At 42.1% G+C, this 21,832-nt stretch overlaps 1 protein-coding gene and 1 long non-coding RNA gene across 19 annotated transcripts in view; one reads left to right on the plus strand and one right to left on the minus strand.

Moving 5' to 3' along the window:
- Window positions 1-21,832, plus strand: part of LOC139766043 (muscleblind-like protein 1) — a 1,286,706-nt gene that overhangs the window by 1,179,315 nt on the left and 85,559 nt on the right. For 10 of the 18 annotated variants that reach the window (XM_071694170.1, XM_071694171.1, XM_071694169.1 and 7 more), the window contains 2 exons: window positions 9,034-9,174; window positions 18,313-20,571. In XM_071694170.1, the coding sequence (XP_071550271.1) occupies window positions 9,034-9,174; window positions 18,313-19,230 (1,059 nt within the window). In that variant the 3' untranslated portion in view covers window positions 19,231-20,571. Of the gene's footprint in view, window positions 1-9,033; window positions 9,175-18,312; window positions 20,572-21,832 lie in introns of those variants that run through there. The other 8 variants (XR_011716773.1, XR_011716774.1, XM_071694179.1 and 5 more) reach the window with 2 other exon arrangements.
- The window catches only part of LOC139766046 (uncharacterized), a 144,143-nt gene that overhangs the window by 11,471 nt on the left and 110,840 nt on the right, over window positions 1-21,832 (minus strand). The window lies entirely within an intron of this gene.

The raw sequence follows: 21,832 nt of genomic DNA on the forward strand, positions 1-21,832 counted from the left end.
TCCTTCCGCGTTTGCGAGGTAGCGCAAGGAAATAGACGAAAGAAATGGCCCAACCCACCCCCATACACAATGTATACACACACACGTCCACACACGCAAATATACATACCTATACATCTCAATGTACACATGTATATACATACACAGACACATACATATATACCCATGCACACAATTCACACTGTCTGCCCCCATTCACTCCCATCGCCACCTCGCCACACATGGAATACCTTCCCCCTCCCCCCTCATGTGTGCGAGGTAGCACTAGGAAAAGAAAACAAAGGCCCCATTCGTTCACACTCATTCTCTAGCTGCCAAGCAATAATGCCCGAAACCCCACAGCTCCCTTTCCACATCCAGGCCCCACACAACTTTCCATGGTTTACCCCAGACGCTTCACATGCCTGATTCAATCCACTGACAGCACGTCAACCCTGGTATACCACATCAATCCAATTCACTATTCCTTGCCCTCCTTTCACCCTCCTGCATGTTCAGGTCCCGATCACACAAAATATTTTTCACTCCATCTTTCCACCTCCAATTTGGTCTCCCACTTCTCCTCGTTCCCTCCACCTCTGACACATATATCCTCTTGGTCAATCTTTCCTCACTCATTCTCTCCATGTGCCCAAACCATTTCAAAACACCCTCTTCTGCTCTCTGAACCACACTCATTTTATTTCCACACATCTCTCTTACTCGATCAAACCACCTCACACTACACATTGTCCTCAAACATCTCATTTCCAGCACATCCACCCTCCTGCGCACAACTCTATCCATAGTCCACGCCTCGCAACCATACAACATTGTTGGAACCACTATTCCTTCAAACATACCCATTTTCGCTTTCCGAGATAATGTTCTCGACTTCCACACATTCTTCAAGGCTCCCAGGATTTTCGCCCCCTCCCTCACCCTATGATTCACTTCCGCTTCCATGGTTCCATCCGCTGCCAGATCCACTCCCAGATATCTAAAACACTTTACTTCCTCCAGTTTTTCTCCATTCAAACTTACCTCCCAATTGACTTGACCCTCAACTGCTAGTGTACCTAATAACCTTGCTCTTATTGACATTTACTCTTAACTTTCTTCTTTCACACACTTTACCAAACTCAGTCACCAGCTTCTGCAGTTTCTCACATGAATCAGCCACCATTGCTGTATCATCAGCGAACAACAACTGACTCACTTCCCAAGCTCTCTCATCCACAACAAACTTCATACTTTCCATTTGGTATATATATATATATATATATATATATATATATATATATATATATATATATATATATATATATATATATATAGGGAGGTGAATGCAAGAGTTTTGGAAAGAGGGGCAAGCATGAAGTCTGTTGTGGATGAGAGAACTTGGGAAGTGAGTCAGTTGTTGTTCGCTGATGACACAGCGCTGGTGGCTGATTCATGTGAGAAACTGCAGAAGCTGGTGACTGAGTTTGGTAAAGTGTGTGAAAGAAGAAAGTTAAGAGTAAATGTCAATAAGAGCAAGGTTATTAGGTACAGTAGGGTTGAGGGTCAAGTCAATTGGGAGGTAAGTTTGAATGGAGAAAAACTGGAGGAAGTAAAGTGTTTTAGATATCTGGGAGTGGATCTGGCAGCGGATGGAACCATGGAAGCGGAAGTGAATCATAGGGTGGGGTGAAAATCCTGGGAGCCTTGAAGAATGTGTGGAAGTCGAGAACATTATCTCAGAAAGCAAAAATGGGTATGTTTGAAGGAATAGTGGTTCCAACAATGTTGTATGGTTGCGAGGCGTGGGATATGGATAGAGTTGTGCGCAGGAGGATGGATGTGCTGGAAATGAGATGTTTGAGGACAATATGTGGTGTGAGGTGGTTTGATCGAGTAAGTAATGTAAGGGTAAGAGAGATGTGTGGAAATAAAAAGAGCGTGGTTGAGAGAGCAGAAGAGGGTGTTTTGAAATGGTTTGGGCACATGGAGAGAATGAGTGAGGAAAGATTGGCGGAGAGGATATATGTGTCGGAGGTGGAGGGAATGAGGAGAAGTGGGAGACCAAATTGGAGGTGGAAAGATGGACTGAAAAAGATATTGAGTGATCGGGGCCTGAACATGCAGGAGGGTGAAAGGAGGGCAAGGAATAGAGTGAATTGGATCGATGTGGTATACCGGGGTTGACTTGCTGTCAGTGGATTGAATCAGGGCATGTGAAGCATCTGGGGTAAACCATGGAAAGCTGTGTGGGGCCTGGATGTGGAAAGGGAGCTGTGGTTTCGGGCATTATTGCATGACAGCTAGAGACTGAGTGTGAACGAATGAGGCCTTTGTTGTCTTTTCCTAGTGCTACCCGGCACACATGAGGGGGGAGGGGGATGGTATTCCATGTGTGGCGAGGTGGCGATGGGAATGAATAAAGGCAGACAGTGTGAACTGTGTTCCTTGGTATATATGTATGTGTCTGTGTGTGTATATATATGTGTACATTGAGAAGTATAGGTATGTATATTTGTGTGTGTGGACGTGTGTGTATATTCATGTGTATGGGGGTGGGTTGGGCCATTTCTTTCGTCTGTTTCCTTGCGCTACCTCGCAAACGCGGGAGACAGCGACAAAGCAAAATAAATAAATAAAAATATAAATAATATATTATCCCTGGGGATAGGGGAGAAAGAATACTTCCCACGTATTCCTGTAGAAGGCGACTAAAAGGGAAGGGAGCAGGGGGCTGGAAATCCTCCTCCTCTTTTTTTTTTTCCCCCCCCCAAAAAAGAAGGAACAGAGAAGGGGGCCAGGTGAGGATATTCCCTCAAAGGCCCAGTCCTCTGTTCTTAACGCTACCTCGCTAATGCAGGAAATGGCGAATAGTATAAAAGAAAAAATATATATATATATATAATATATATATATATATATATATTATCCCTGGGGATAGGGGATTAAGAATACTTCCCACGTATTCCCTGCGTGTCGTAGAAGGCGACTAAAAGGGGAGGGAGCGGGGGGCTGGAAATCCTCCCCTCTCTTTTTTTTTTTTTTTTTTTTTTTTTTTTTTTTTTTTTCCCAAAAGAAGGAACATAGAATTGGGCCAGGTGAGGGTATTCCCTCAAAGGCCCAGTCCTCTGTTCTTAATGCTACCTCGCTAACGCGGGAAATGGCGAATAGTTTAAAAGAAAAAGAAGAATATATATATATATATATATATATATATATATATATATATATATATATATATATATATATATATAATTGATTAGTGGTATATATATATATATATATGTATATACATACACGTCCACACACACCACATATACATACCTATACATCTCAACGTATACATATATATACACACACAGACATATACATATATACCCATGTACATAATTCATACTGTCTGCCTTTATTCATTCCCATCGCCACCCCGCCACACATGGAATAACAACATCCTTCCCCCTCATGTGTGTGAGGTAGTGCTAGGAAAAGACAACAAAGGCCCTATTCGTTCACGCTCAGTCTCTAGCTGTCATGTAATAATGCACCGAAACCACAGCTCCCTTTCCACATCCAGGCCCCACAGAACTTTCCATGGAATAAAACCATGGTGTGTGTGGACGTGTATGTATATACATGTGTATGTGGGTGGGTTGGGCCATTCTTTCGTCTGTTTCCTTGCGCTGCCTCGCTGGTGCGGGGGACGGCGACGGGGCAAAGTGGATAAATAGATAAATATATATAGGGGAGAAAGAATACTTCCCACGTATTCCCTGCATGTCGTAGAAGGCGACTAAAAGGGAAGGGAGCGGGGGGCTGGAAATCCTCCCCTCTCATTTTTTTTTTAAATTTTCCAAAAGAAGGAACAGAGAAGGGGGCCATATGAGGATATTCCCTCAAAGGCCCAGTCCTCTGTTCTTAACGCTACCTCGCTAATGCGGGAAATGGCGAATAGTATGAAAAAAAAAAAAAAAAAAAAAATATATATATATATATATATATATATATATATATATATATATCATTCAAACCATTCGCCATTTCCCGCGTTAGCGAGGTAGCGTCAAGAACAGAGGACTGGGCCTTTTTTGGAATATCCTCACCTGGCCCCCTCTGTTCCTTCCCTTGGAAGAAAAAAAAAAAAAAAAAGAGAGGGGAGGATTTCCAGCCCCCCGCTCCCTCCCCTTTTAGTCGCCTTCTACGACACGAGACGCTTCACATGCCTTGATTCAATCCACTGACAGCACGTCAACCCCGGTATACCACATCGCTCCAATTCACTCTATTCCTTGCCCTCCTTTCACCCTCCTGCATGTTCAGGCCCCAATCACACAAAATCTTTTTCACTCCATCTTTCCACCTCCAATTTGGTCTCCCTCTTCTCCTCGTTCCCTCCACCTCCGACACATATATCCTCTTGGTCAATCTTTCCTCACTCATTCTCTCCATGTGACCAAACCATTTCAAAACACCCTCTTCTGCTCTCTCAACCACGCTCTTTTTATTTCCACACATCTCTCTTACCCTTACGTTACTTACTCGATCAAACCACCTCACACCACACATTGTCCTCAAACATCTCATTTCCAGCACATCCATCCTCCTGCGCACAACTCTATCCATAGTCCACGCCTCGCAACCATACAACATTGTTGGAACCACTATTCCTTCAAACATACCCATTTTTGCTTTCCAAGATAATGTTCTCGACTTCCACACATTCTTCAAGGCTCCCAGAATTTTCGCCCCCTCCCCCACCCTATGATCCACTTCCGCTTCCATGTTTCCATCCGCTGCCAGATCCACTCCCAGATATCTAAAACACTTCTCTTCCTCCAGTTTTTCTCCATTCAAACTCACCTCCCAAATGACTTGACCCTCAACCCTACTGTACCTAATTACCTTGCTCTTATTGACATTTACTCTTAACTTTCTTCTTTCACACACTTTACCAAACTCAGTCACCAGCTTCTGCAGTTTCTCACATGAATCAGCCACCAGCGCTGTATCATCAGCGAACAACAACTGACTCACTTCCCAAGCTCTCTCATCCCCAACAGACTTCATACTTGCCCCTCTTTCCAAAACTCTTGCATTCACCTCCCTAACAACCCCATCCATAAACAAATTAAACAACCATGGAGACATCACACACCCCTGCCGCAAACCTACATTCACTGAGAACCAATCACTTTCCTCTCTTCCTACACGTACACATGCCTTACATCCTCGATAAAAACTTTTCACTGCTTCTAACAGCTTGCCTCCCACACCATATATTCTTAATACCTTCCACAGAGCATCTCTATCAACTCTATCATATGCCTTCTCCAGATCCATAAATGCTACATACAAATCCATTTGCTTTTCTAAGTATTTCTCACATACATTCTTCAAAGCAAACACCTGATCCACACATCCTCTACCACTTCTGAAACCACACTGCTCTTCCCCAATCTGATGCTCTGTACATGCCTTCACCCTCTCAATCAATACCCTCCCATATAATTTGCCAGGAATACTCAACAAACTTATACCTCTGTAATTTGAGCACTCACTCTTATCCCCTTTGCCTTTGTACAATGGCACTATGCACGCATTCCGCCAATCCTCAGGCACCTCACCATGAGTCATACATACATTAAATAACCTTACCAACCAGTCAACAATACAGTCACCCCCTTTTTTAATATATATATATATATATATATATTTTTTTTTTTTTTTTTTTATACTTTGTCGCTGTCTCCCGCGTTTGCGAGGTAGCGCAAGGAAGCAGACGAAAGAAATGGCCCAACCCCCCCCCCATACACATGTACATACACACGTCCACACACGCAAATATACATACCTACACAGCTTTCCATGGTTTACCCCAGACGCTTCACATGCCTTGCTTCAATCCACTGACAGCACGTCAACCCCTGTATACCACATGACTCCAATTCACTCTATTTCTTGCCCTCCTTTCACCCTCCTGCATGTTCAGGCCCCGATCACACAAAATCTTTTTCACTCCATCTTTCCACCTCCAATTTGGTCTCCCTCTTCTCCTCGTTCCCTCCACCTCCGACACATATATCCTCTTGGTCAATCTCTCCTCACTCATTCTCTCCATGTGCCCAAACCATTTCAAAACACCCTCTTCTGCTCTCTCAACCACGCTCTTTTTATTTCCACACATCTCTCTTACCCTTACGTTACTTACTCGATCAAACCACCTCACACCACACATTGTCCTCAAACATCTCATTTCCAGCACATCCATCCTCCTGCGCACATCTCTATCCATAGCCCACGCCTCGCAACCATACAACATTGTTGGAACCACTATTCCCTCAAACATACCCATTTTTGCTTTCCGAGATAATGTTCTCGACTTCCACACATTTTTCAAGGCTCCCAAAATTTTCGCCCCCTCCCCCACCCTATGATCCACTTCCGCTTCCATGGTTCCATCCGCTGACAGATCCACTCCCAGATATCTAAAACACTTCACTTCCTCCAGTTTTTCTCCATTCAAACTCACCTCCCAATTGACTTGACCCTCACCCCTACTGTACCTAATAACCTTGCTCTTATTCACATTTACTCTCAACTTTCTTCTTCCACACACTTTACCAAACTCAGTCACCAGCTTCTGCAGTTTCTCACATGAATCAGCCACCAGCGCTGTATCATCAGCGAACAACAACTGACTCACTTCCCAAGCTCTCTCATCCCCAACAGACTTCATACTTGCCCCTCTTTCCAGGACTCTTGCATTTACCTCCCTTACAACCCCATCCATAAACAAATTAAACAACCATGGAGACATCACACACCCCTGCCGCAAACCTACATTCACTGAGAACCAATCACTTTCCTCTCTTCCTACACGTACACATGCCTTACATCCTCGATAAAAACTTTTCACTGCTTCTAACAGCTTGCCTCCCACACCATATATTCTTAATACCTTCCACAGAGCATCTCTATCAACTCTATCATATGCCTTCTCCAGATCCATAAATGCTACATACAAATCCACTTGCTTTTCTAAGTATTTCTCACATACATTCTTCAAAGCAAACACCTGATCCACACATCCTCTACCACTTCTGAAACCGCACTGCTCTTCCCCAATCTGATGCTCTGTACATGCCTTCACCCTCTCAATCAATACCCTCCCATATAATTTACCAGGAATACTCAACAAACTTATACCTCTGTAATTTGAGCACTCACTCTTATCCCCTTTGCCTTTGTACAATGGCACTATGCACGCATTCCGCCAATCCTCAGGCACCTCACCATGAGTCATACATACATTAAATAACCTTACCAACCAGTCAACAATACAGTCACCCCCTTTCTTAATAAATTCCACTGCAATACCATCCAAACCTGCTGCCTTGCCGGCTTTCATCTTCCGCAAAGCTTTTACTACCTCTTCTCTGTTTACCAAATCATTTTCCCTAACCCTCTCACTTTGCACACCACCTCGACCAAAACACCCTATATCTGCCACTCTGTCATCAGACACATTCAAAATACTCATTCCATCTCCTTCTCACATCACCGCTACTTGTTATCACCTCCCCATTTACGCCCTTCACTGAAGTTCCCATTTGCTCCCTTGTCTTACGCACCCTATTTACCTCCTTCCAGAACATCTTTTTATTCTCCCTAAAATTTACTGATAGTCTCTCACCCCAACTCTCATTTGCCCTTTTTATATATATATATATATATATATATATATATATATATATATATATATATATATATATATATATATATATTATCCCTGGGGATAGGGGAGAAAGAATACTTCCCATGTATTCCCTGTGTGTCGTAGAAGGTGACTAAAAGGGGAATGAGCGGAGGTCTGGAAATCCTCCCCTCTATTTTTAATTTTCCAAAAGAAAGAAGAGAGAAGGGGGCAAGTGAGGATATTCCCTCAATGGCTCAGTCCTCTGTTCTTGGCGCTACCTACCTACCTACATACTATTTGCCATTTCTCGCCAATTCAAGAAATGGCAAATAGTATGAAATATATATATATATATATATATATATATATATATATATATATATATATATATAATTTATTTCATACTATTTGACATCTCTCGCTAATGCGAGAAATGGCGAATAGTATGGAGATATATATATATATATATATATATGTGTGTGTGTGTGTATTCACTGTACATATAAGGAAATGAAGATTAGATTAATAAGGAAACTTCAAGATATGTTTAATACCCTAGACAAGTCAGGATGAAGATAGATTGATTTAAAAAATCAGGATATAAAACAGGTTAAGTTAGATTGTCAATGAAGAGATGGTAGAGTGGTGTATGTATACAGCAGTAGATTGTGGCAGCAGTACATGCCCATATGTGAGTAGAGCGTGAGGCAGCAGTGTGCCGACCACTGGCAGTATGGTGAGGGCAGCTGGACGACGGTAAGTGAGGGGTCGCCTGTTGCTAGTGCCTGCCGCTGGTCCTCATCTCCCGTTCTTCTTCTTGGCGGGGCTGACCCCCTTCTTTCCCCCCTTCCCCCTTTCCCGACCAGCGGCTGGCCGGCTTGTTCCTGGCATGGCTGCTGTCAGCAGGAGACCTCCCGAGACTGGATATGTCTGCTGAGACTATGGCCTGGGCCCTCCTGTAGGCAGTAGCCATGCCTTTAATGCGACTCTTCCAGGACGCTGCTGCATGAGGCCTGGGCCCAACCACTGTCCTGTGACGTGTGGCCACACTATGACCTGCACTGGCCAGCGCCTGTCTCCACACACACCGCGCCTGCCGCCCCCTACCATGCTGCTGCTCCTGCTGCTCTGGCTCTCTCACTGGGTGTGGTTGGGGGTGGTGCCAGGGTGTGTGTGGAGGGGCACACACTGCATGAGGGGGCTGCCCCACACCCCCGGGACGGGCGCCGCCATTATACAACTCTATATTAGCCATTTTGTTAACGCGTGCCTCTTCTTTCTTTTATTTCTCGTGCTGTTGGTGCGCGTGTGTTGGGTGCTGTATGCTGGCCTGCTTGGCTTGCCCCGCCTGCTACTAATAGCCTGGTTCTGCTGTCGCGGCCGCGGCCGCCGCTGTGCCCTTGGCGCCGCCTCCACCGCTGCCCGCCGCAGCCGCAGCCGCAGCTGCTGCCGCCGAGCTGGGCAAGAAGCGCGGCCGCGACCCCAGTGACGAGCTCCTCATGGTACCGAGCCACCTGCATGTTGGCCAGGCCGGGGCTGGGCACGCTCCCCTACACCATCTGCTCTCACACCCAAATGCTCCCCACACTGCCTACTCGTGCTCAGAAGCTTCCACATCCACAGGCTTCCCCACACCACTTGCTTACACCCTTCACATTTTCCCTCCCCCTCACACACGATCTTTAAAACACCCTGCTTTCATTTTCATGGACCTTGCTCTCTCTCTCTCTTTATTTGGTAGTAGGCAGCCATTGACCAGGGAAGTGCTGCCAACCTGGATATCAGGAGGGTTAGTGACAACTGTGCAGTGAGACAGCACTATAATGGCTGATAAGTTTCTCTATTTGACCTAGGTTGGTTTCTTTTCTTTCTGCCTCATCCTCACATGGGCTGCTGGCATTTAGTCTATAAATTTACAGTCTCTCCATATTACTTATAACACTTGGCAACATGTAACTTACATGCCTTGTTCTTCATGATTAGATTTTCCTTTGCCAGTTGGCAAAATTTATATATACCATCTTTCTAACACTATAAGTGCCATGCACTAGCTCTACCATCACAGCAGAATCTTTTAGGTAATCTCTCTCTTTCTCTCTTGTGCACCATTTTGTAAAAGTATTACGAAATATTTATATTACTGCATTCAAATGAGTTTTCAGGCACTACTGGCTCATCCATGAATACTGCTACACCAGCTTGTAATCTCAACTTGCATAACTTAAACACTTATAGTGCTACACCATATCAAGACAGATGTAACTAGAACTTCCTGCTCTGACACTCAATTTCTCATATGTCAGATATTTACACAAACCTAATCTCTCCTACAACTCAATGCATTCATTTTAACATCCCATGCTTTTTTATAAGCAAAGTGTTTATAATGTTGCATCTACAAACAGTGACATGAACAAACTAAACTTGGATTGGTAATCTGAGTAACTAGTACACACTTGGATATTATTGGATGATACACGATTATAATATCTTATTGGCAGTACATGAATCGAATTCACAGCTCTAATAATCTCCCATACTAGTTCAAAATGATCTGTGATTAAAGCATACTTTACTGTACCCAACGAAGAAACACTTTAGTGCCTAAATAAATTTTGAGTCACTCCAAAATAATGGACCTTGAATTCCACTGGCTACTGAGTTTGTTTCCAAGAAGTAATGAAACTATTTTTTCTAGGAAATTAGGAGAAACGCTTGCCCAAAGTTGTAATTTACTGATGAAACCAAAAGCTGCCATTTACAGTCATTCATGACTAGGTTGTGGGTCATCAAACATCACATCAGTGGCATACTTTCTTGGGTGTTTCACAATATGAATCATTTTGAAAATAGTCCAGTGTTCAACCCTAATACACACCCATTAACTTAAAAAACACTCAAATAAATCCTGCTGTACATATATACCTATCTATAGACACAAGACAAATGCATAAATCCCCTCTAGAACACAAACATATTCACACCCACTGAAACATGGAGATGCAATTTAATGAAACTCAGCAAACCATTCTCGAGGTTGAAAAGAAGGATGCAGGAAATATTTCAGAGAGAGTCATTGAAGATATGGATGTTGGGAGAGAAAGTAAACTGAATCTATTAGGATGTTTAGAGAGGATCTGGAAGTATGGTATTCTGAATAAGAATAAAAATGCCAGGATGGAGAACAGTCAGCTGGAAGTTCCTCTGTTATGATTTTGTCTTTTTTTTTTTTTTTTTTTTTTTTTTACAAAATACCAACTTTAGGAATAGATGCTAAAATTAGAGTACAATGCTATTGATAATGAAAAGTGCCAGAAAACAATGGATAGACAATAAACTCCATAATGAAGGGCATTTTGAAAATGGATACAGTTTCATAAATATGGGGGTCTCTCAAGGAAGGCAGATGATGGATCACAAAAGCAGTTTGCCCAGAATTCAGAGAACAATGAAGGATAGGATGTGGGAGGTACTTTTAGAGATGAGGAGGTAAGAAGAAAAGCTAAGGTAACAAAAGGGGAACAGAAGTCTGCAGATCCTGAATCATCAGTCAATATGAAATAATGAGTGAGCTATAAAAGAAGCATTGTACCTAGCAACAGACTAAGGGAAGTGTGTGGAACAATGAATGGGAGACTCGAAAGAGCAAAAATTATTAAGGATAATTGCACAGTGATGAAAATACAGATTTTAGATAATATAAAAGAAAAGAATAAAACAAGAGTACAACTGCAGGAGATAACAGATAGATGGGCCACTAAAATTAATGATGCTGTGCAAAGGAAGGTTATCAGGCAAAAGTCAATGATGATCTTTGGGTTGGAAGACGAGTATCTTTGCAAACAGAGGAAAGGCAAGCCAAGGAAGGGGAGCATGTCAAAAAGCTACTTGATGTGATTTAAGGGGAATTGATAGATACAAGCAAGACATAGTAGGATGGCCTCTGAGGCTTACCTTTTTGATATGCAAATGTGTGGCCATAAGGTACTTAAGTAGGCCAATAAACTTACCATGAAGGAGGAGACAGAACCAAAGAAACCAAACAAATGGCTAAAAACAAAAGAGACTGGATGAGGCCATAGGAAGAAAAAAGCCCTACTTTTAATTCAAGGGACATGGTTAATTAGTTGTACAGTCCTTTGACCAAAGATTTTGTAAACAAATGCACATGGACTGGTGGTAAATCATAAGGAACGAGAGTTCACAGATCACATCAGAAAAGCAACTCTGACTGTCACTGCTGTAATAGAGACAAAACTCACTAAAGAGCTTGTCTAATCTGATCCACCCAAAGTGATACATGAAAGCAAGGAGAGGTAGTGGGGGGTTGGCTTCCTTGGTAAGGGGACACCAATAATTTCTTAGAAATATCAGTGGGTTAAATTACTGTAGGAGAGCACCGTATAATGTTAGTTTATTATCTTCCATGGAACTGCAAATACCTAAGACATTTGTACAATGATAGTAATAAAGGAACATTTAGGATGGTGAAGGAAATAGCAAGACACTTCTTCCTCAGAAATGATAAAGCCCTGATAATGGGGGATATCAGTTACAGGGAAATGTACCAGGAAAAAGTAGACTCATGGAAACAGAAAGTCATGGAGACACAAGTTCCAAGAATGTCTTTACATACAGTAGCACAGAAATTAAATATGTTGAATGTGATACACCCGTTAGAAACAGAGAACATATCTTGCATGACTCAGCCAGTTTGTTTGAAAAGTACTCAAGAGGGGATCAGAGAGAAGGTAGGACTCTTAAAGGAAATGTAAAATTTTGAACAAGTTTTTGACAGCATCAGTTGGGAAGGAAGTTTTATATCTTGATTTGAAACCAGTCCTATAAAAGCTTTGGTGAAACCACAATAAAGGAATTGGCTCATATGTACCAGTGAATGCAAAATGAAGAAAGGGCAATAAAGAAACATGATTCAGTAACAAATGCCAAAAAGTCAAAAGGGCTGAGAGATGCACTGAGGAGGAGGTATAGACAACATTGTATCCAGCCTTTATTTATAGGGTATAAAAAGAAGAAGAAATAACTACTGCAAGATAAGGATGGCTAAGCAGAGAAACTGAAAGAATAGCGTGGAGAAGGCAAAAGAGCATTCAAGACTTATCGTTAAGTTTTGGGATAGTAAATTATTAGTTAATGAGCACTTAACAAAGCTCTGGGATTCAGGGATAAGAACCACTGAGGATGATGAGAAAATGTATGAGGAGATAGATAAATAATTTTAAAAACACTACTGCCCGAGTAACAAGATGGGATAGGGAAGAGAATAGGCATAACCAGGTCATAAAAATACCTTCACACATAATGTTCATCTTATGGTGTATTCTTTCTGGAATATGTGCTGAAGGAATGCTTGGATACACCGGGTAGGCTCTTCAACAAAATCTTGTTCAGTGGGCCACTAGGGGAAGGTGCAATTCCAAAGGTAAGGAAAAGGGCAATGTATTGCCTGTATTTGAGAAAAGTGATCTGGAAATCACACTGAACTGTAGACTAGTCTCCCTAACAAGTGTGGTTGGCAAAAACACTGGAAAAAAATAATCATAAAGCATATGGATGACAAATTGTAAAGGAGAAACTCTCAAACATTTTAAACCCCTTAAACTTCTACGATAGAGTGAGCTCCATCCTAGATTTAAGAGGTGATTGGGTCAGGAAGCTTTTGACACTGTACCACATCAAAGGTTGACCAAAAAGTTTTATCTAAAGGCAGGAACATTCTCTCAAAACATGCTGGGGTCACCAGTGGCATACCTCAGGGCTTCATCATGGGCTCACTGCTGTTCTTGTAATGGACTGGACTCTTACTTGAACGTGTTTGCAGATATGGGAAATACAAAATACTGATGGTTGCATCAACATGCAGGGGAATTTGGACAAACTCAAAAGCTGGTCTGACACATAGCTGATGAAATTTAAACAAAGTGAGTGCAAAGTAATGAGGAAGGGACGTAGAGGGATTTTTGCATGGTTGTTACTTAATGGTAAAGAAGATCAGGAAATCATATTTGAAAGAAAGCCAACCTGTCACTACAGCTCCAAATCAGAAGAATCATAACAGTCAGACTGTGTTCTGTTAAATACTTGAACTGCATAGATAAAAGAGTGTTCAGGAAACTACATACAGTGTATATTAGACCAAACTGATTATAATTCTCAAGGCAGTTCTTTGCACCCAAAGATGCATGAAAATTTAACAGAGTATCCAGAGAAGGGCATCTAAAATAGTACCCAAATTATAAGAGCTGAGCTACAGAGAGGCTTAGGGCTACAAATCTGACCTTTGTAGAGAAGAGAAGAGAGAGCCTTCAAGTTTCTGTATCATTGGATGATAAATGGCATGAGATATAATGATAGAATGACCATAGGTCATGACTAGAAGCCAGGCACTAAGCTTGTTTGAAAGGAAAACAAGAAGTACCGTGAAAGATGACAGGAATAAATAAGCAAGCAAACTGGAAGCTGGCACAATACAAATGTTTGAAATGCAATTTGAATGTAATGAAAGTTTAAGAAATAGGGTCCCATAGTTATTATAACACTCTCCCCATACTGTATCAGTAGGTAATTACTGCATCCCTAGACACTAAACTAACACAACATACAATATAAATATTGCAACTACACAGATTGGAAGTTATTCAACCATCTCTCTCTCTCTCTCTCTCTCTCTCTCTCAATAACATTTTGACTATTTTTGTCCATCTACTAAAGATAATGCACTCACATTAAATAAATGCTCATGAACCAGAATTATAATTTACAAAAGCATATTACCCCATCTCAGAATGCTTTTAACCACCTAATAGGAAGTGGGCCTCCAGCACAGAAAAGTTTGTTGCCTGTGTTGCTTATTAACATAGTACTTATTTTTAACTAACTCATATCGCATACAGTTGTACAGATTGCACAGCATTCTCTTATACCAAAGACAACACATTTTTCTTTTTTGTTTTGTATGTTCATACTGCTACTTCATGCAAATCTGAACAAGTATACCTTCCTAAGATGTTAGACTCCACCTGCTTGAGGTTACACCATGAGTGAAAAGTCACCTTTGGCAATGCTGTATAATTAGGAGTAAAGTCTCATCACTGTACTTCTCTTTCCAAAGGAGTCTATATTTCCCTGCTACTGGAATCAGTGCATCCTTGGACTGCAGGCACCTTTAGAAAGATCTAGGGTAACACTAGGACTTTCTCATTGAAACGTCCTGGGATAATTATAGATAAATAAATATATGTTCAGAATATGTTAGATGTCAAAGCCATGCCTGAAAAAAAAATTCCGTACATTTACTTATTTCTGTTAAAGTCTGTAGCATTCCAATTTAGATTAAGAAAATTACATTTGCAGTTTCATAATGGCCCTCTTGCACTGTTTACATATCTTGTTACCTTGCACATTATCTACATACTGTTCTGTGTGTTGCTTTGAATTATAATTTCAGTGTTCAATTTCATCTCATGATACTTATTTCAACATCTTTAAGCATTGCAACATTCCTTTCAGAATTTATTATGAACTAGAGTTCCCAAACACTGCTTATGTATATGAAACATGATGTCCTAAAACATACTACTCTCATAAGATATATCACTGCAAACTTCAGTTGTTAATAACTACACATCCTAAACATTTATCACCCTACTTCTAGTGTGACTCATCCCAAACATGAATGTCCACACATCCAGAAGATTATGAACACACATCCATGACCTACATTCTCTTTACTCACTGCCTTCACTCTGCATCCTATTAACTGCTACCAACTACTACTACAATATACCTTTATCCCAGCAGACATGTATATCATGACTGAAATGCACCTGCATATGCTTATGTGCTCATAATGTTGACTAGATAAACATTGCTTTACTTATGAATAGTCAGATGCAAAGATACATGCATGCATATGTGGAAAAAACACACACACAATGCATATTCTGTCTGTGTCTTCTTAGCTTCCATCTTTTGTCTGACTAAATTTTATATAATATTTCTAATTACGACATACAGCAGTAATCCAATATCGTTTTGTAAAGACACCTGTTGAATACCACCTGAACAGAAGCCATCTTATTTTATGACGAGGTGACACAGGACATAATACCATTTTGAGAGTGCATGTACACTTGAGAACCCCAACAACCTACCAGTACCATTTTAAAAGTACAAGTACACTTGGAGACACCCCTACCCCTCTTTAAACCTTTGGTACTATTTCACGGTACTATTTCAAAGGTGTTGCAGGTACACTTGAGACCCAACTCTCACCCTGTTCCCAACACAACCTACATTCCTCAGGGTTGGGATCATGGCAAAGGTGGGAACCACCTTTTCAATGTTCCCAGCTAAGACTGAGGTCAGCGCCATGCCTTGCCCCGACCTGGTTGTAGTCAGTTCTCTGTAGTTGCTGCCGTTTTGCAAGATCAGAGCCCATTGCAAAATTTTGTCCCAACAGTCAACACTATCAGTTCCATGTATCCATTCCTGTACCCCCAACTGTCTACTTACTGTATATTTAATATTGCAAAACTATTGCTGTTACCACTAAGACCAGTACTGTTGTCTACTACTGCTACTACCATCACCACTGTTACTGCTACTACTACCACTACTACCACATCCTTCTACCATTCCCATTCCCCCAACCAAAATTGACAGATGGCCCTGTTATTTTTGCATGTATTGCATCACACTATAATGCCCTTGAATGCCAGTCAATACAAAGCTGAAGGCACACTTTAATTGGCTATTACTTGGTCCCAATAGAATTATTTCTTGCTGCAGTTGCCTAGCCACTATGGCAGTGATGCTGATGTGTTGAGAATGTTATTTAGTGCTTCCCCTGGAGGCTTCTAGCACTCTAGACCTTATCACTCCTAGCTTCAGACCCACTATCGCTTTATGCTGTAGGCCAACACTGTAGCCCTGCCAGCCATCGTTACCTCACCTTCTAGTATACGCGTTATTTCTATTGTTATTTAATTATTTTTATCTATATTTTACCTCCTGTTACCCTTTTTTTTATTTTCAATCTGCTCCTTCTGCTCTTCTCCCTGCAAATATGCTCTTTCCTTTCTCCCATATTCTAGATTTTAATTTTTTTTTAGTTTGCTCCATATTACCTTTTCTCTTACCCCAAATGGAGTTGAAAATTTTCCCTTTAAACTTCACCTGTCACTTATTCAATAGTCAAACAAAGAGTCTGATATCTACAGTCTAGATTGCAGGGAAGACCTCCAAGTTCCCCAAGACCAGCTATTGCAAGAAATACAACAAATGATCTTGCAAAGTGGCTCTTTCTTGTCTTCTTTATTTCTTATTGAGTACAATGACAGACGCACCACCTTCCTTGTACCACCACAAGTACTCTTTTAATGACAAAATTTGCCCTTCATTTCTGATTTGGCTGCTGTAAGATATCTTTTTGGAGTATTATCAATGCAAGCACTGGTGGTATGAGTGGGCTTATGTTGGTGCATTAGCTATCCTGTTCTCAATACCCACTTGACTTGTATGTATGCTATTAGTTCTCTTGCTTCCAGATGAAGGTTTCAAGTAAATTTTTTTTTGTTTTTTGTGAAATATTAATGTATTCTCATAATGAGAACAGGATCTTGTGCCTTTCTGCTGCATTTCATTGCCTATCAATGGTCAAGGATGATTATCAAAATGTGTCATTTTCAAACCCTAGTGTGAAAAATACACATTTCCAAACAACACTAAAATTAAAGAATCAGTATTCATAAAGTTGTAGTCATAGCTAAGTGTTACAGTGCAGTAGCACTGTAAAAAAAACCTAGGGCATATGAAGCAGTTTGAGGCACATGAGATCGTCAGTGGCAAACCCTGACATTCGTCCACTGGGACACACTCATACTCATCTAGCTCTTTCCACCTTACATGACTATTATGTCTTGATCATATTCTGCCCTCATTTTGACTTGTGCTTCAAAAGTAAAAGTAACAGCAGTTTTCTTTCTCTTGTGAAATTGATCTGACTGTTGTGAGCATTCCATTTCTGGGATAAATCCAGCTCTGAATTTCACAGTTTTAGCAGTTTTGTACTGAGTAACATTTAATGCCATTTTTTATAGTCACTGGTTCAGAATTATTCACCTTAGTGATGAATGGGACATTCATCACTTACTGTGAGACACAATTGTTTCTGATGTTAGCTCATAGAGCATTTGCATTATGATGCACAGCAAAGTCCATACCTCTCTATTATTCAGTTGCACACCCTTTAAGCTAACACTTATTCTACTTATCTAACAAAATTCTTCTAACATTCATATAAAAAAAATTTATTTTTTCAGTGTAGTATAACTGTGAGGATTTATGATGGTTGAATCCTTAAATCTTACAACACCAATTCTGTACCAATAATTCACCTTTTATTTATTAGCATGTATCTTTATGTAAGCAGACATACATGTGTGCATCAAGTGCTGTGCCCGTGAGCCTACATCAGGAGTCCTTCAAAATGCCCATACTTGCTGCTGCTGTAGGACCATATTACACCTAGTTCTGGTCTGTAAGGACTAGATGGCAGTGAGTATGGTGAGCAATAGCAGCATATGGATATATGATGTTCAATGGTATGTGTGTTGCAGGCTTTTCCTGGGATGGGTGTGCCCTACAAGCGTCCTGCTGGAGACAAATCTGGTGTCCCCGTGTATCAACCAACAGGGAGCGCAGCGTATCAGCAGGCTCTGATGCAGCAGTTGGGCGGGCAGAGCTTTGTGCCAGTGTCATGTGAGTATGGCGGGAGTGTGCCCCTGGCGGGGATGGGGGGCCAGGCCGACAGCCAAGACACCACCGCCGCTAACAACCACGCTGCCGCTTCCTCCGCGCAACCCACTTCCTCTTCCACATCCACTTCCACCATTACCACAACTAACTCCCCAACCTCTGGCAAAGCCATCACAGCTGCCAACTCTTCATCCTCCACTTCCTCATCCTCATCCACAGGGGGAGGGGAACTAGTGCCTGCATCACCAGTGCCCGTGGGCCCACAACAGCCAGTTAATGTGTTCTCATACACAGGCTATTCACTTAGCAAGGGACTACGCCCCCAGTTCAAGCCACCCAGTACCCCTGCCCCAACTATCTTGAGTCCCATGCCTCTTTCTACTATTGGCATATCCCATCCAGGATTACCCACTGGACCTGTGCCAGGATTTAACTTTAGCATTGGAGCACCAATGCCCAACATTAATGTTTCACCTTATGTATCTAGTGGTCATCATTTGATGACTCCTGTGATGACGAGTAGTATGGCAGGAATGGGGTTGCCAGGCATGGTACATGGCCTAGGTGGCTTGACTGCAGGGATGGCACCTGCTATGGGTGGCATGACTGGTTTGAGTGGCCTAGGGGGCAGTATGCCCTTGGTGACCCCCTCAGTTGTGATGCCCCAAAACCCTGCCCCCTCCCTTTACCCTCCCCAGTACACAGCTTTGTCCAGTAACACCCACCACTCGCTGGCTCAGGGGGGTGAGCAGCCAAACAAGAGGCTGAAAACTTCGTAAAGTGTGTGCATGTGTATACCGGCTGACGAGCAAGTCTCCCGCCTCTGTATGTCTACTTCCTTATGCTCTCGCTCAGTGCCAGTGAGCGAGCAAGACAACAACGACCAGCATCTAGTGGACTCTAGTCATGCCACTACTAACATCTACCAGTGTCCTTACAGGCACAGCGTAACTTACTAACTGGCCTTTAAAGTTTGATTATAGATAAATGACGTAGCACATGTATCTGTCATTGTACTTTTCTTGTTATTGTACCTGTTTTAGAACTTTTAGACATTAATGATTTTTAGCTTTGACAAAGTATTTAAGACATAATAGTTGTCAGTTATAACAAGACTCCAAGTCTTTTTGCTTTTAAATGACACAGCAGAGCAGACTTGCTGCATGTCCGCTGGTAACCGGGGGATGACGCCTGCATGGTGCCCAGCTCTACACGGTGTTTGTGATATGTGATGCACGGAGACCGCACTGCACCCCCCCCCCAGCCCTCCCCTTGTCTCCCCCCCCTCTGTGATCCTACCACCAGATTCTCCTGCTACTGTATAATGTCTTTGGACAATGCTCTTGCCACTGTCAGAGTCACATGGGAGATGGTGGTGGTGAAGATATGACCTGATAGCAGCAGCAGTGGTAGCAGCAGATTCAGGGCTTAGGGTAGAGCGGGGGCAGGCAGGGTTTGTGCCAGAGGTGATTGTCTTTGCTGTTTGTCAGAGTAATGTACAGTTCTGTAACCTATGCCATACCCACACCATGCCCATGCTGTGCCCATGCCACGCCCACCAACACATTTCCTGTGATAGTCTTGCTTTGCAAATGGTTATTGCAAATAAGTCTGCATGTGCAAAAGACATGGTAGGCGTAGCAGGTGGGTCTAGCTTTTGCGAGGGCGTAGGTGGGGTTGGTTGGGTACCGCCAAGTGCCATACAGCGGTGCCGTCTCCGTGTACTCCCGCAGCATTCCCAGTACTATTGTAGCACTACTGTACCATGCTCACGTCCCAACTTGATGTGATGGTAACTAGGTATGGGTCATGTTGATGTACCTCTGTAATGCTTCCTCTCTGTAGCCAGGGGCGCTCAGGCCCTGCTCGGGCTTATTCAGTACACATTGCTCTGTCAGGCATCAGTTTTTGTTGGACTGCTCTCATCTTTTTTGTCTGTTATGTAATCCTATGATTCTGTTCATCATTATTATATTTGCTAGCTTTTAGTGCTTTTAAACATTGGTCTGGGTATCAAGTATATGTACAATTTGCCTGTGTATTTCAGTCCTTTTACTGATACAAAATATTGGCCTATGTATAAGAATATTTTTAAAATAATAAGTCTGTAGAATGCATGATACTGTGTTTGATTTCTGCTTGACTCTCTTACTGTCACTGCTCCTTTACCCGGCATGACACTAAAGTCTTGGTCAGGTTAGTGCGTAGCACACGCCCATTTGCTAACAATGCCTGAAGTCTCTCGCTTTCAGCCAGTTCCCGGTGATTGGTTCACAGGGTAGCAGTTAAGTCACCGGTGGCTGCTTGAACCACTGGGGTAGCTTCCCTCTAGTCTGTGCCTTCACTCTAGCCATTACCATTTAGGCTCCCTGCACCACCAGCTGGCTGATGAATCATCAGCTGCAGCTGGTCCCCACTATTGGTCATTATGATCAAGCAAGCTGAGGACCAGGTGTGTGTTACCAGGTTTTGCCCACGAGGTGGTGTGGATGCGAGTCTGTGGTGAAGGTCTAGTTTTACACAACATGGCACAGTTTTGGATGGGCTGAGTTGCACCAGTGGGGTAAGAAAGCAGGCAAAACTTGGTAAGTTCACGACCTACTCGGGGAGAGATGACTGGTTAAATACTTAATTAATTTTATTTTATACTTTTTTGTAGTTTTGTACAGTTGATTTTTAATAGTGTGCATGAATCCACTACAATATCCCTTATAGAATGTAAAGGTATGATTTCATGGATGACAACTTTACATTTCCATTTACCATGATAATCTTCTGATTTTCTTATTAACAATTTACACGTCTTTAACTCCTAGACTAATTGTTAATCATAAGCTATCAGTTTCTAACTTCACTGCCTAAAAAATTCAGTATTAATAAAACACATACACATTTATTATTCGTATGATTCCTTCATGTTATGAATATCCTAATGGGTGTATGAGTCCCCAAGAGGCCGTGAACTTAATCCTTGGGAATGGGCGTGAGCTTACCTGCTGACCTGATGTGACCAAGGTCTAGACACTACCATTGAAGCCTCTGAGCAGTGACTGGGCAAAGCAGCTGCAACCTGCTAAATGGGGCTCTGGGTTGCCTGGTGATGGATGTCCATCCCTGGGGGAGTCTCACCTTAATTTAGCACTACAATTTGCAATTAATGAAAGACATATACAAATCTAAGACACTTACCTTCTGTATCAGACAGTCTCTGTCTGGAAAGTAAGGACTAAAGCTCTCACAACTTAGTTTAAGGGCTAAGGTCCTCATGCATGATGTTCAGCTGACTAAAGTGCATCTAACATTCTCCATGTTTTGACTATTCCCACCACTGCTGTTGATTGGGAAGAAATATGTAATGTTTCTCTAAGCCCAATTCACTCA

The sequence above is a fragment of the Panulirus ornatus genome, chromosome 56 (genome assembly GCF_036320965.1).
Source record: "Panulirus ornatus isolate Po-2019 chromosome 56, ASM3632096v1, whole genome shotgun sequence".
In the NCBI taxonomy this organism is placed as follows: Eukaryota; Metazoa; Arthropoda; class Malacostraca; order Decapoda; family Palinuridae; genus Panulirus; species Panulirus ornatus.